This window comes from Protomyctophum bolini (assembly GCF_963924005.1).
Source record: "Protomyctophum bolini genome assembly, chromosome: 5".
Taxonomy (NCBI): Eukaryota; Metazoa; Chordata; class Actinopteri; order Myctophiformes; family Myctophidae; genus Protomyctophum; species Protomyctophum bolini.
The window spans coordinates 25,631,829-25,648,146 of NC_137866.1; the positions used below are offsets into that span (position 1 = coordinate 25,631,829).

The following is a 16,318-nucleotide window of genomic DNA, read 5'->3' on the forward strand; positions in this document are numbered from 1 at the left end:
CAATTATGAAAGTAACTACTTTACTTTACTTTACTTAAAAAAATAATATAAAAAACGATTTAAAAGAAGGTTTTTTGTGATTAATTAATCTCAATTAATCGCATATCAATAGGCCTATTTGACCTGATCATCAGTGAGCTTTTTTTCGAATGGATTTGGATACGAGTGAATCAATGAATAGTGACCACTGACTACATAAGCATAGGCAATTAAAAAAGTAGTAATAATAATAGTGATAATATTATTATTTATATAATGCTTCTCTGAGTACTTAAAGACGCTTTTCAAGGGGAACATGAGAAAAGAAATAAAAACTACATTATTAGAGAAAAACTAAGACTATGGAATAAAATGAAACCCTGAACGTTAAACACGGGCAGACGCAACGATAAAGTCTATCATTCATTGTGAAGTCAGCAACATGTTGATGCAAACAGATGTGTACACTAGCTGCTCGGCCTACTCCAAATGATATTCCCATTCGTCTGTGTCTGCCCGTGTAAACGCAGCATCGAGTGTGAGGGTTGGGGAACGGATGGAAAGTACCAGTGTTATTAAGGAGGACTCCTTGGCTTGTAACGATATGGACCAGAGTTAAACTAATGTTAGCTCCCATGCTAACTAGTTGCTACCCTCGTCAGAAACAACACCACCATCCAGCTTGTGCCCCTGGATGGGAAATGAGATTTAAAAGGCTATAGAAGCGTGGATGAAAGCACATGTGTTCTACCGGCGATTTCTGTCTGTGTAGTATACTAGTATCTATGTATGTGTTACAAGGGTTTGTGTGTCTGTGACTAAATGTGTTACTGTTTACAACAGCCAGTAAGCCCGCCCACCCTGTAGACTGTCTCTGATTGGCTTACCCTGAAATCTGGCCCTACGTTAGCCAATCAATGACCTCTTCTGCAACGTGCTTTTATCATGTTAGAGACGCCTGTATGATAGACTCACGGAGCTGCGAGACATAATAACGCCATAACGCGGGTAACGCTCGCACAATAACTATAAGGCCGTTATGGAATGGGGAAATGTAAAGCGTTAGGTTACAAGTTACTGCAAATAGTAGTTACGTTATGTAACGTAACGCGATGTAAGGGCGTTAGTCACAACACTGCTCATTTGTGGAAAAAGAACATTGAATGTCAAATAGTCTAGTCCCCGTCTTATATTCAGGCCAATAGGGTATTTATAAGGAAAGACAGTAAAGATGACATAGCCTACATTTTTTAACTACACTATATCCGTTTTGACACAACCTCTCCTCTCCCACTCCTTCACATCTTTGTTCCTCTCCAGGGAAGCACCACATCTCCACCTCAGACCCGCCCAGCTACACCACCGCCAGCCAAGACCTCATCTCCACCATCCTCCAACGTCGCCTCACTGCCCACCACACCAAGTCCCGCCCCCAGCTCCAGCCCTGCACCGAGCCCTGCTCCCAGCCCCGTCCTCAACGCCCCCAGCCCCGTGGGCTCCAGCGGCTCGGGCAAGACTATGTCCAACTCCACGAGCTGTGACCAGCTGGCCTCCGGCGCCGTTGTCAATGGAAATAGCACCAGTGTCAGCAGTACGTCAGGGCTGGGGCGAAAGACCAGCCTCACCGCTGTGGAAGCTCTTGTGCCCACTCATGACGAACAGGGCAAAGCCATCCCCGAGTGGAAGAGGCAAGTGATGGTGCGCAAGCTTCAGGCGAGGATGCAAGAGGAAGAGGATCATAAGCGCAAGGTCAGTGTGACGAGTGTGGGATGCGATCTGTGCACTTCGAAATCCTGAGGGTTAAACTAACCCTCAGGATTTAGCAATGTGGGAGGTGTTTTGCAGTGTTTCAGTTATCCCTCCTGTGCCTCTGTGAATTGGACTTGCCCCAAAATGGGACACATTTTTATTTAAATCACAGAGGATGGCAGGAGTTGCAGTGTGTGGAGTTTTGTGGTTCTTAGACTAACACTAACACTAACACACTTTGAGCATTAATGCATGTCTAATTAATGCATGTCCAAATATTTATTTTTTGATTGAGCTTTTGCTGTCATCAGTTATTTAAACTATACGTTATATGTGGTGACAGGGTGGCCTAGGGGTTAGAAAGACCATCCCGTAGTCAAAAGGATGCCGGTTTGATAATGTGAAGGGCATTCTGCCCATCAATAGCCATGTGTCCTGTCAAATTGAACCTCTGGTGATACAGGGTGAGAGTGTCAGCTAATGCCCAACTGTTATAGTTGAACATAGAACACATGGTCATTAGGTCACCGATATCCGCAAGCACTAAGTAGACTAAGTAGATTAGTGTCAAATATTCTGCCTTAGTATTTTGCATTCAGTTACATGTCTAAGCCTGCCTGGTACTAATAGAACAGTAGATAATTAAGTTAATGAGGTTTTTTTAGAACAGAACTACAGTATTTCTACTTTTAGTTTAATTAGTTTATTTTCCAATCTGTTGACATAATCATTTGAACTGAGGTGATTAACAGTAAATCTCCTAAAATATGACAGGTAAAATATAATCAGCACACACAGTTTCCCATATATTCACTACAGGTACTTACACAGGTTAGTTTACTTTTCCACAAATAATCCAAATTGTTTCTTAAAAATGATGATCAGTCTCTTAAAGTCGCATCCATGTGCGCAATAATTCTCTTCTATGCATGTTTTCTTTTCTTTCATATTTCCATAGCCTAGCTGTGCCTGGCTAGAGACCCTGTGAAGTGCAGTGAATTGGACACTTGGCTACAATGCCCATCACGGCAATGGCACACTTGGCCACCAGCCTCACAGTGGTGACCAGTGTTTGGTGATGGGCCATGCAGCTCTAAGTTGTTACATGCTGGTTCAGTGGTGTGATGCCGGGCCTATTCACACTACAGGTCAATCACTATTTGATACTACCCTGTATTTGAGTAGCACTTTAGTCCTGCAAGATGAAATGTCCATGTGGTGTCCTTGAAGTTCCAATGCTATCTCTTTCAAAGAGATTTTCCTTGCAAGTTTTTTACCACTCGGAAAGTGGAAAGTAACCTAGAAATGTAACCTGCCTCTACCTTTTTGTTAAAATGTTAGAGGCAAATCAGAGTAGGATTAAAGAGCTAGGACAGTAGATGACGTACTATGTCTGCAATGTAAAAATGTAGACACAATGTAAATCAGTAACACTATGATTCAGAGGCTGCTTGATCATTCAAAATATTATGATATTTATATGATATTTCCACCTTATGTTCGAGAAGGACAAAGCCCTCTTTACCTTTGACTCTGAACTGATGTAAGAGGCATTATGTGTATAATCAGGCAGTGCCATTGCACCACTAAATCCATGTAAATCCTGTGTGCTGAGGAAGATTTGCACTGAAGCGTGTGTGTTCACACCAGGAACCCCCGGCTGAAGGAACCCCCCCTCCCCCTTCCTTCCCCTCTTGTTTTTTGGTCTCCCTTGACCTCTGATTTAGTTTGCAAGTGGACTCTACCCGCCACATGAATGGCACTACTCCCACACCCACAATGCCATGTTGGGCCCATTTGGGGAGCTGATGACAGAAGCCGACCTCATCCGCATCGAGAAGCAAATCGAGAACATTCAGGTTATGCACAAGGTCACTGCGGTAGAGAAGGAGCTGGCGGAACTAGAGCGAGAGCTTCATCAACTCTTACCCGCTCTCAACCATGAGAACTTCTCAGTGCATCCAAAGCAAGTACATGGCAAGGCAGAAGACTTGCCAGCCTGGTGCAGCAGGATTTCCACCTTACTCAAGAACATGGCCATTCTCCTCGCCACCCTCGGAGGCAAGCCAACAGACATCTTGGATCTAATAGACAATGGATTCTCTCAGGGAGAAGCAAAGACCAATCCAGGAGCAAAGAACAATCCAGGACCATCAAGCCCGGCAGCATCAGGTGCCACTGGCTTTAAAGGACGATCGCAGTCCTTCTCTAGGGAGGAGGTGGAGATGGAGATAAAGCAGTGTGGAGTGTCTGTGAAGAACCTGAAGGCCAACTATGAAATCCAGAGTCAGCCACAGGCTCCAATTGACCAAGCTAACAGGGTGTACAAACGCAAAAGGTCACTGCCTGTGGTCAATGAGTCAACCAGTCAGCATCCTGATCCGATTGTCAATGGATATTTGCCTCCAGTGGAGGAATCAGTCTTGCCTCTTGTAGAGGAACCTATAATCACTGCATCCCATGCTCCTAAGACATATGCGTCCTCTCAGGTAATGGCTTCGACTAACATGGAACAGTTCAACCAGGTTCTGTCATCAGACCCTGTTCTAAGTGAAAATCAGCTGACTAGAACTTTGGAGGTGCAAACAGATCTAAGCTATGTTCAAGAATGCATTGAAATGAGGAAGGAGAGGATTGTCTTCCTGTTTCTTGAACATTGGCGGAAGTACACCCTCTCCGAATCTTACCGGCCCAAACACATGGGCAGGAGAGGGAATTATCTAGATGTTAGAGAGGATGATTACAATCAATTCAGTGCACAGGTGGGTGGGGTGCAGAGTGAGGACGACAAGCTCCTCCTCTTCATGAAGTCAGAGCAGGTTGTAGGCAACCTTCTTGGCCACTGGAGGACAATCATGAGCCAAGTGCCCACACGCCAGATCCGCAGGCTCAGCCATGCGCAGATGATCTACTGGCCCGAGCACTTCTTGCCACACATCAACGGAGTGCCTGTCAGCTACGAGAGCTTGACTCTTGATCTCTTCATGCTTGGCTACTTCCAGCTTCTGGAAATGAGCATGACCCGCAAAGAACGCAAGTTCCGTCACCTCCTGTGTTATGAGATGTTTGACCGCCTCGGCAGCCATACATGGGAGGTCATTCGGCAGTTCTACAAAGAGGTCATGGGGGAGATTGAGAAAGGGAAGAGAGACTGGTCAGATGGCTTTGAAGACATAAAGCTTAAGTACTTCGGAAACTCCCCTGATGGGGGAGGTATGATGACTGCTTCTCTACATTCTGTTTCTCCTGAAGTGTCCATTATGCAAGAACCACCACCACCACCGACACATCCCCCACCTCCTCCACCATATACAGCTCCATCTGCCCCACCTGCACCAGAGGATTCCCAATCCACAAAACCCACAATTCATGACACCGGTCAGAAGGTGGAGAATACTCAAAAAGATGTAACATTCGCTGATCAAAAGTCAGTAAAGGAACCTGTGCATTCTGATGTGACAAGTGAAGTACAGAACAGTAATCTTGCTCAGAAGTCTACAACAGAAACAGCACCGCATACTGTGGCAGCTGTGCAAATGGAGAATCCGGAGATGGCTCCAGTAAAGGATGTTCCTCCCGTTACTGATAAACCTCCACCCAGAGAGGAGCCGAATGAAGACTCCATCAAAGCCATCTATGAGCTGAAAGAGTTCAGCAACGAGGAGATCATCAGATATATTGACCGAAGCTTCGCTTTCTGGAAAGAAAAGGAAAAGGAGCTTTTCGATATTTGACAATTGAGTGAACACGCCATGTGAAAAAACACCAAATGCCCAAATAACTTGGAAGGAGCAGAGAGTGAAGCCATGCAAGGCAGGCTCATCGATGCCACAGAAGGATAGGCTGGGAGAGAAACCTAATCTAGTGTGTTAGCGGCAAGGCTTCATGTAACAGTAAGGGACTTAAGTAGCGCAAATAGAATCCACTTAGGTGTGGTGTGACTGTTAGTCTTCCCATTCACATACTGTATACAGTACAGCATGTAATAATGGATGGAGAATGCAATCTAAAATGTCAGGTGACATGTTAAATTGCTGCAACCATCACATTTTTAATTGTGTATTGAACAAAATATTTTTGACTTTTGCCACAACACGTCTTTTAATAGAATTATGTTTTTAGTAAACAATTTGCCATAACGTGCTGATCATGTTTGATATGTTCAGAATATGTTTTAATGAAATGGAGAGAGAACTTTGAAAATATATATTGCAATTTGCAAACCTGGTTTTATACACCATGTAAAACACCATAAATACTTAAAACTGCATTTAATGGTGAAATCTAAGACCGTGGGAATGTTAGTTTTGGGTGACCTCAGTGACTCTGGAATATAACATTTTGATGAAAGTGGCCTACATGCCTTTCAGTCAAATTCAGAGACAGAAAAGCTAATAAAATGATATAATAAATAATATACTTGATGACTTAATACACTTGAACCCTTTCTTCTCAGTCAGTAGCCAGTCAGTAGAGAAAGAGTTAATACGGTACTGTTTGTTGCATGGAAGTAGGTCTTCAGTGTTGAGTTCGCTGGAGTCTAAGATTACTCAAAGGCTTATATGCTGTCCTTGGTCCCAGGTCTGTGACCTTAGATTCATGTAGATACAATGTGTGCCTTTCAGTATAGATTTACAAGATTATAAATAGCACTGATTTAACGTAAACATGTATAGGCCTACTGTATGTTCCTTCGGAGAAGATAGGATTTTGTAAAAGCATTCTTTCATACGAAATTGAGAATGCACAAATTATTGGATTCCTCTTTTTATGAGCTAATGCCTGTATTCTACAGTACAGACTACAGTGTATATATATACATACTGTATAAATATACAGTATACTACACATTTTTATGTAACTTTTTATTATGATGTTATAATTTGATATAGACGTTATTGAGAATTGATCAAAGTTTCCTTTTTTTTTGAATTTGTGTTGCTAATTTGCCTGGTTTTTAAATTGTTTGTTAGAAATAAAGCTTGTGAATGTTTTCATACGTTTTCCACTTATTTCTATCCTAAAAGAACTAAAACAACGAGTCATGTTATGGCCGCGTTCTCTCTTAAAAGGACACCACTGTCTGAAACACATGTTCAACATGACACCGTACGATAAGCTGACCAGCAATCAGACTTCATCACTAAACGTTCCTTCATTCGTTTCACGACACGTTTCACGTGAGTGAGCATGAAACATTACAACTGTTGGACGTGTAATCCTACACTGTGAAAGTCATACGTGTGGAGAGAGCCATCGTACTCTCATTGTGCCTTCATTCTTAAGATCTCAGTCAAATAACCCTCTTACGTACTAAATACTATACCAACTGTCATGCTACACAGAGCTTACAGGAGCTATAAGCAGGCTTTGAGTTGACTCTTGATTTACTCTGTGGTTCAGAATTGGAGGCAATTACCTGGTAACCATACGCATGTATGTTGACATAGTACACATACATGTGTATGCTGGAGTTAGAGTCATAATTGACTACATTAGCCATACAGTATAGAGGGTGCAGTCTATTTACTAAGAACAAACAAATACATTGAATGTCTTAATTCATTGATTCAACTTTCAGCATTTTCTTTCCTCAGCACGTTGAAGCTCAGCCCACACCCCCATTTATAAAAACACAATATGAATAAAAGCGGAGAAAGGCTACAAACGTGAGCAAATATCCAATGAGAAAATAGAGGCATGGTACCAATTCACAAAACTATGAAGAAATTGTCTTACATCTGTTAACATCTCAAAAAAGTGTTTTTGAGTTAATTTACTTTTAAAGCCTATATTCTTCTGTAGACCCAGGTACCCCAGAGGTCTAGGGCTGTCACGATTATGACATTTTACTTGCATTTATTGCAATACAAGTAATTGCGATTAACGATTGAATTGTGCGGCTTTTAAGCCTTGTAAGAAAAAGTTTCACAGGGCAGATATGACAAAAACATAAATACGCAAAGAAATTACCCACACCAATAATCGAAATAAAAAAATATTATGGCCAAAATACACCATATTTAATATTTTATACTCAAAATGTGTTTGTGTAAATAGCCGATGTACAAGAGCACAACGCAACGGGTTATATGTATTAACCTTTCTCAACATGGAAACGATTATGAGAAAATAACAGCGATTATCTAATCTAATAATTTTAGTAATTGTGTCCTCAAATTTTCAGGACCAAATTGTCCGCAGATATTGCGCACTGTGAGTAGCTGGAAAGTTTGCCAATCTGCGCTTCGATTGGCTGAGCATTGCATAACGGGTGAGCCACAGGGGACACCTGTTATATAAGTGGCAGACAGGGGAGAGAGACGGAAGGCGGCGAGAGACAGGGGAGAGAGAGATAGGGGAGCAGAGAGAGAAGGAAAGACAGAAGGGGAGAGAGAGAAGGGGAGAGCCAGAAGTATCCTGGAAACCAGACAAATCAGCAGGAAAATAAATCCCTGTGGAGCCGAGAGAGAGAGGGGGAGAGGGAGCCGAGAGAGAGAGGGGCGAGAGAGGTAGGGATTCGGTATGTCATATCCCCGAACGGGTATTGACTTGTCTCAAATCTCAAATTGTCACAGGCCTTCAGAGGACCTCTACTTTTTCCCTCTACACAAAAATCTCTTAGCTGAAAATAGCTTATGTACAAGGTGATGATGGTATTAATTTGTGCGTCACAAGTTCACAACCAGGCGGCAAGGATCCGGTTTAGAAAATAAAGCTAAATCACCATAATCACATGGCGGCCATCTTGCCATTAAGTTAATGAAATGCCAGTCTGTCTGTCTGTCTGTCTGTCTGTCCGTTTGACGGAATGTCCGCTTGAGAACGAAATGTCCGTGACGTCATGTTGTTGACATCATCAGACGTCGTCATTGTGATGAAAGGCACCGCTCACTTCCCACAAGTGTGATTTTCCAATGCAAAGTGCCAACATGTCCGCCGTGTGAATATGGTCTATAAGAACTTAAGTTATGAAATCGCTGCAGTTTTAATGGCCTAGAAGGTGTCACTATTTCCACTCCTGCAGGTTGCAGAAGCCTCAATGGTTATTTTGATTTTACACTCGATTTTATTACTTTAGAAAACATTGTCATAAATACTTAACAATGTACTATACTAGCTTTCAATTGCTAGTTTAAAGTCTTTTCAATTATCACAAAAAAAGGGGAAAAAAGACAGAAAAGGCACAATTTATTTTCGGATCAGTGTAGCTGGATATGCGTTTTGTATATTATGGTTCCATAAATATAAAAATTGATTGAAAAGTAGGGTATGATTCTAACCCTCGCTGCCCTTTCTGGTTGCTGTTCGAGACTGGCAATTCCAAGATGGTGGATTTGAATTCAAATGTTTGCCTATATTCATAATTCAGCTAATATTAGGCGATTATGACATGCCCTGAATAGGATCATGTGGTTAAAGGTCCTTACAGACCGGGAGCGTTTATTTCATGTGATCAATTCACATAAACTACCGTTTGTGTTATGAGTACATCCATTATTGCGAACGCAGTGATTGCGAATTCAGTGAGCACTAACTATGAGACCTAGCAGAACATGTCTGTCTGTGTGTCACGCTGTAACACCACCCGTCCGCCAGCAGAGGGCGCAGCTGTATCACACACAAAAAACACACACACACACACACACACACACAAAAACGTAACTTAAAAAAAACTCTGTCCGTCTTTCAAAGTGGAGGGTTTAAACTGAAGTGACACATTGATAAATTCCAAATATTATCAAAGTATTCTGAGACTTGCGTCATGGCACACACTTTGAGAAACCCTGAATTACACACTAGTAGCCTAACTAGTGCTTAACTAGTAGTGACTAGTTGCACACATTGTTACATTGCTGCCTATTTTCAACATGGGGTCTGAGACATGTATGTGCGATAGGCAATAAACGACATTACACTGACGCAGCCATGGGTGACTCCGCCGGGACAAATGGAAATCCTTGACTTGTACCCAAATGTAATTTAACTGGTGTGAACAGGAAATGTGAGGCCCATTACAATGTAACACACATCTGACCAAAGAAACAATAGATCATTTAAAGACATCCATCCATCAGGGTTTTTCTTGTCTTTGTTTTTTTTTTGTTTTTTTACATTTTGTAATTCCCAAGGGAATCATTAAAAATTAAATGTGCTTACCTGGATACTGTTGGCAAAGTGAAATGCCTGGCGAAAAACGATGCAAAGGGGTAATGTATATCTAGTTAGTGGAAGATGAGAATTGCAAGATGGCTCCCTCCCCCTCTCTCTTCTCGTTCTCTCTCATTGATTCCACCGATACTTACATCCTGAAAAAGAGAAAACGATCCGGTTACAGTGTGTGTGTCTGTGCATGCGTGCGCACACACGCTGTTAGACTATGTCCATGTGTGGCTAAATGGCATTATGTCATTTTGATAAATGCCAGAGAAATTTTTACTACTGTGACCTGTGTTTGCTGTAAATCAGGGGTGGGAAACTCTGAAGTTGGAGAGGGCCACTAGTTTCCACACTCACTCCAGAGGGCCACATTGCATTATGGTCAGGCAGAAACCTCTCATCTCCGTATTTTACCCTTTTTTTCGTAATTAATGCCCTCCTTCGTCATTCTACTGTACGTCACACAAAAGTAGAAAGAAATAGCAGATCTAGAAGCTCAAAACACACAAGCTTGTAGGTCTGCTATTTTTTGCCATGTATTGTTCATTAACATTTTCCCATTAATTTCTTTCTTTCAGTTTGCTTGACCCTGCATTCACAAGACCTTTAATTCTGCTAGTGTTTTTCAATTGGAATGGAGCGTTCTTTCCTTTTTTGCAAATGGCAACAAAACGCTCCGTTCCCATTGAAAAGCATTACGTTTGTTGTGACCTTAATGGTCCATTTTGACACTCTCACAATTAAACTAATAGTGAGGATTCACTATTAGGTTCAATGACTCAAGTACAGTTGAAGACATATGGCTGTTGATGGCCACACATTGGATGCTGCAAGGATTGAACCATTGTGTAATGAATGCAGCCTTGTGGACCATAGATATTGTGAGCTGGTTGTGGTAGAGGGGACCATAGATATAAAAACCTAGATGCCTCGTCATCACACTTTAAGGCGGAAGTCGAGCGGAAGTGCGGAAGGCACGCTGCGTCTCTGCCACTCAAGTGACTACTGGCCAATCACAGTGCGTCTTTTCTGGGACTTATCAATTCAATCCAAAGGAGCTTTATTGGCATGAGAAAACAAACATTTTTCAAATTCAGGGTTTCCTCTTGGTGATCTCTATTATATTTATACTCTAAGCTTGCCTCCTCTGGAGATACAAACGCCCCAGAGACAAAGGAGGTGTCTACCTTTTCATGTCTATGGGGGGGGGGGGGCAGTCAATCAATCAAGTCAACAAATTTAAACGAATGTATAGTATATGTATTTTTTGGCTTTCCACTGTTTCAATTAGAAATCACTGATTAAAAAAATCGCACTTTATATACTGCCCTACAAAGTGCAGTAAATACAAACTGGGGAAAAAATGGGTTTAAAAGTATTTCAACTGGTCAGCCAAATGAGATATCAGCATATAAGTTATATTACACTATCTGTTCTTGAGGTAATTGTTTATTCCCCAAAGTAACGAAGGCTAATTTGACTTTTGGGATACACAAAGGTTGGTCTGTCCAAAAGCATAGTTACTGCACTTTGGCTTTGCAGGCAGACTACTACGTTGGCAAGGGTCCCCCATGGGTCTATGATGAGTCCCCTTTCTTCTTTCTACGGCAAATATCTTTACCAAAAACAGTCGATCGATAAGCTCACACCGTGTCGCATTGCTACGTGTTGTGAGCTTGTAGATCTGCCATTTTCAGACACCTATCAATTTTCGCTTAAACGTTTGCATATGACACATCCAGAATAGGTGCAGGAATAATATGCAGATTTAAGGATGATGCTTTTCATAGATGAATATAAGTGAGACAGAGGGGTTGGCATTATGACAATGATTCTTTATGCGCTCCTGTCTGTCACATACATCTGTCATCTGCACCTGCTCTGCCCACTCTTCTAGGTTGAAGAGGAGGCAGCACGCCTGGCATCAATGCCAGCCTGGAGGAGGGACATTATGAAGAAGAAGATGGATGAGGAGAGGTATGTAACTAACTAAAGATGGATTGTTTACTGTTCTCAGAGAGGATTTATATTTACTATTTTGGTGACAGAAATAACGTTTTCCTTTTATTTTCTTTTTTTCTTGGTTGGACAATGCAGGGAACAGAAAAGGTAAGATTTTACTTTAATTTATTGCCGTTTATTTGATTTTATTCTGTTATGGCACATTTAAATCCACAGTTAAAGCCACAGAGTAGTTATTTCATTTATACACACCACGAAGCCTTGATTTGTTTGATTGTTTATGTCACATTCTTAAGCCAATAATTTGATGACCAGCGGAAATATGCTAATGTCAACTGACTCCGCCGGTCAGGGCTCCAGACTAAGGGGTCCCGGGGATCAATTTATGTCCCAAATATCTATTTGGGACATAAATTGATCTCAGCCGGGACGGTTTCGGGACTAGAGGAGTTTTTGCACCGAAAATGTGCATATCGTGCGCACCTACGGGCAGCATAAGACTAGCAGCGCTGCATAAATGTTGCAGCGGCACCGGCAACACTACTACAAACTATTACTGAAAACAATTACTGCCGAGAGAAACCCCCAAAACAGGCGCAGCAGTCTGTCCCTCATGTAGCAGTCAGAAAAATGCTGTGTTATTTGAACAGGAGAATCTTTATAAAACAATAAACTAAAACAAGGGAGAAGGCAGACAGACCATTCACACAGGCTCAGCGCTCCCTGCAGCACAAGGAGAAAGATGTACCCCTCCCTTTTCCAGTACTGTACTGTACTGTACTGTACTGTACTGTACTGTACTGTACTGTACTGTACTGTACTGTACTGTACTGTACAAGCCCTCCCCCCTGGCCTGTGTGTGTTTGGCTGTGAAACAGTGACACTTGTTGAACAAATGCTATAACGCTATTTTCGTGCTTGGACACAGGGACAGCCACCCAGCCACACACATAGCTGTGAGCGGTTGCACCACTCAAAAACTTTCATATGATAACAGCCAAAAGTTAATATATGTAAGGAAACTGTCGCAAATTAATACTGTACATGAAACAGTGGCTCTCAACAGCCTGTGGATGGAACAATGTGCTGGATGCATCCTGCTATTGGTAAGATAATTAAGATCCATAAAAATATATCACACACCTAACACCAGAGGTGTTAACCTAACACCCCACAATGACAACTTCGACCCGCAAGTGAGAAGATCACAGTGGGCAAGTTGAGGCTGTGCATTGATCAGCCCTGTGTCTGAGCCTGAGGTTCTGACACATGTCAGCGCTACACACGCAGACCGAAAGCTTTTACCTACTAATTACCTAAATATTCTGTATTGTGACTGTGCTTTTACTAACATATTAACGTAGAACACTTGGATTTATTATTTTTATTCAGATTTTCATTACTTTGCACATATTCAGAAATGCAACTGGCAACCCCTCCAAAAATGTTGGTTACCCCTCTGGGGCTGATCTAAAGATTCTAAGAAGGCATTTACTTCAAGGATTAATGCATTTATCAAGGATTATTATGATACCTTGATACCTATTATGATTCCTTGCCACTTTCAAAAGCAATGCTGGAAGTCTTTAAATAACTGTTATATGTTCTGCCCTCACATTAATGTGAATGGTTAGAATGACATCAACATTAAAAATAAATCGGGACTGTATACATTCACTTTGGGACGGTTCAAATTGTATTTTGGGACGGTTCCAGGATGTTGGTGAAAAACTCAGGTCTGGAGCCCTGCCGCCGGTCATCAAATCATTGGCTTAGAATGTGATAAAAACAAGAAAATCTCCAGGATTTCAAGCCTTCATGGGGTGTGTAATTGATAGAAATAAGTCATTTTTGGGGGGTGAAGTGATGTGAACCAATATCAGAAAATGCCAAAAACATCTCAGTCGGTATTGTTAATGCTTGAACTACGGAAAGGCCTACCCCCCTCAAAAATATACATAATATGTTACATAGATCAAATAGGTCTCCATTTGTTTGAACTGGGGCTGAAACATGGACTCTGAACTAGAGACTAAGGGTTCCATCTGCTGGCCAGTAACTGTCACTCGCATTCCATGCACATGAATCAGTGCAGTAGAACAGTAAGTGGAGGTAATAATAAAGTATCCATTGTATTCACATTAAAGATTCTACACTCAAAAGTATAGAGTAAAATGAACTATGTAGAAAGACTGTAGGACTATACTACTATAACTCACCGACATGTACTTATGGTTTCATTCAGAAAAGAAGAGGAGCAGCACAAACTGGCCAAGGAGAGCGAGGAGAAGACCGAACTGGAGCGACTACGGACCCTGGGCTATGATGAGACCAAGCTAGCACCCTGGCAGAGGCAGATGATCCTGAAGAAAGGGGACATAGCCAAACAGTGAGCTCAGTCTTCTCCCTCCAGTCCACACCCCAGCCCTCCCAGTTCGACCGCCCTATACTGTGTACACCTCCCATATACTGTGTACACCTCCCATACCTCTTTCCCCGTCACTGAATACCATCCACCTTATGTCCTTTGTACCAACCACACTGTAACACATACTGTACCAGAGGTCTCTATGGTTGCCACAAGAACATGGCTTTGGCTTTGAAAGTTCAACTAGCCTGAAATATAAACTGGTGCAACCAACAAGCTTCTCCTTCGAAGTCTCATCAATGATCATCGATGGACGCACCCCCCCCCCCCGGCCCCATTAACATTAGTAGTATCGGATTCAATGGACTATGTTAGCGAATTGAATAGATGTGTTCCATCCTTTTCTGTCCAAGACATGGGCTGAACCTGGATGTATGTGAATGATATGAAGGTGATTGTTAGTATCAGATATGGTAATGACACGTTTGATTTATAGTAATTTTTAGAAGCTAATCGATTGGAAGCTTGTAGCAGATGTACTGTTCTCGCATGCTTCTGGTATTATCAAAGTTGTCACTTTTGCCATTGGGAAAATGTAATTGCATTTACATTATTTTCCCTCACCAGCCACAGTTACCCATATACAGAGAATGGAAGTCTAAATCTACAAAACATATATATATATATTCAAAGGTGGCATATTGGTTGACATATTAAACAGCTTACCACTTGAATCAACTAAAGCATAGACAGCATCCCAATGTCCAGTAATAGAATTTACTTTAGTAATGAGGTATTTGTACTAAGCTTATAGCAGAAAATTCTACATTGTTTCATGTTATTGCCAGAAATGAAGACCATGTAAGAAAATACATCCTAATACTGTGTTATGAATTAATTTGTATATTTCTGGCCCATCTATTATATTTTTTTCATGTTGTTGAACACATCAATATCTTATTTGAAATCCTACACAGATCATGTAGTAATACAAGTTGAAATGTAGTCATTGTTTAATTATCAGTGGGCAAAAGACATCCACTGTTATAATTGCATATTTTTCTATGTATGTCCTAAATGTCCAACATTATATTATATTATATTATTATGACATTGCCATCTTGATTATTGTGAATGTTGTGAGCTTGTGCAACAGGTCTCATGGGTGTACTATTCACTTGGGGCCCTGAGAGAGGAATTACATAATACTATATGAACTCAATATGAACATGCAAGGTTTCTATTTTTAATAGTTGATTTTATTTAATGAAGCAAGTGTACAGAAAAACACCATGTAGTCGATGCTTCTCATCTGCATTCTGCACACTGAAGACTGTGTCAACTGTAAAGGTATAGAAACGACATCAGTTTGGACTGTGTCCTATTTCGGGCCTTGTCCTACTAACCTAGGGGCTAAATGTTTGATGAGCAGATTTCCTTACGGACTGAAAAGAGTGATATATAAATGATGATGATCACATATAAATGATGTGTGCATTTACAGCGGAGAGAGTTCCAGAATGAGATATTCACAATGACACAGACTGTACTTTAACAATATGTTGCTGTCCTGAAAACCATACACATTACTGTTTAAGAAGTGCTTTATCTAAGACTTTTGCTTTCCAAAACTCTCAAAATCATCTTTGTCTTTGGGATATTGACTGAAAATAAGTTCAGGTGGAAATATATATTACAAAATGGATAAACTGCATTTTATAATGAAACCAGAGTATCACACTTTGTAATTCATGAATGCAACATGGGTAGAGCTTTGGAAAAGAAAATGTGTTTGTGACAAAATCCACATATGCACTACTATAAAACAGATACTTTTATTAACCGTTTGGCTGTGTGATTTCCCTCCAAATGCAGATTTTCAACAATGCCTTCCTTGGTTTCAAACAAATCTTTAATTTTCATATAATCTCCATATAATCGCCGGGGATGTGTATGTATGGACATTATTTTTCACACACATTATGGTCTTTGTAGAGCATAAATTATAAATTATTATAGTCTATTATCTCTAGATTTATTAGAACTCAGGATTGTGCCGGATGTGTCTTTCTGAATGTATTTCAATGCATGTTGGAAGAT

The 16,318-nt window shown here is 41.1% G+C and overlaps 1 protein-coding gene across 1 annotated transcript in view; it reads left to right on the forward strand.

Annotated features, from left to right (window-relative positions):
- Positions 1-5,462, forward strand: part of espn (espin) — a gene marked incomplete at both ends in the record, with an annotated part of 45,404 nt that extends 39,942 nt beyond the window's left edge. Inside the window, 2 exons of the mRNA XM_080764235.1 lie at positions 1,300-1,734; positions 3,459-5,462. Coding sequence (XP_080620361.1) covers positions 1,300-1,734; positions 3,459-5,462 — 2,439 coding nt within the window. The remainder of the gene's footprint in view (positions 1-1,299; positions 1,735-3,458) is intronic.
- Between the last annotated feature and the right edge of the window lie 10,856 nt (positions 5,463-16,318).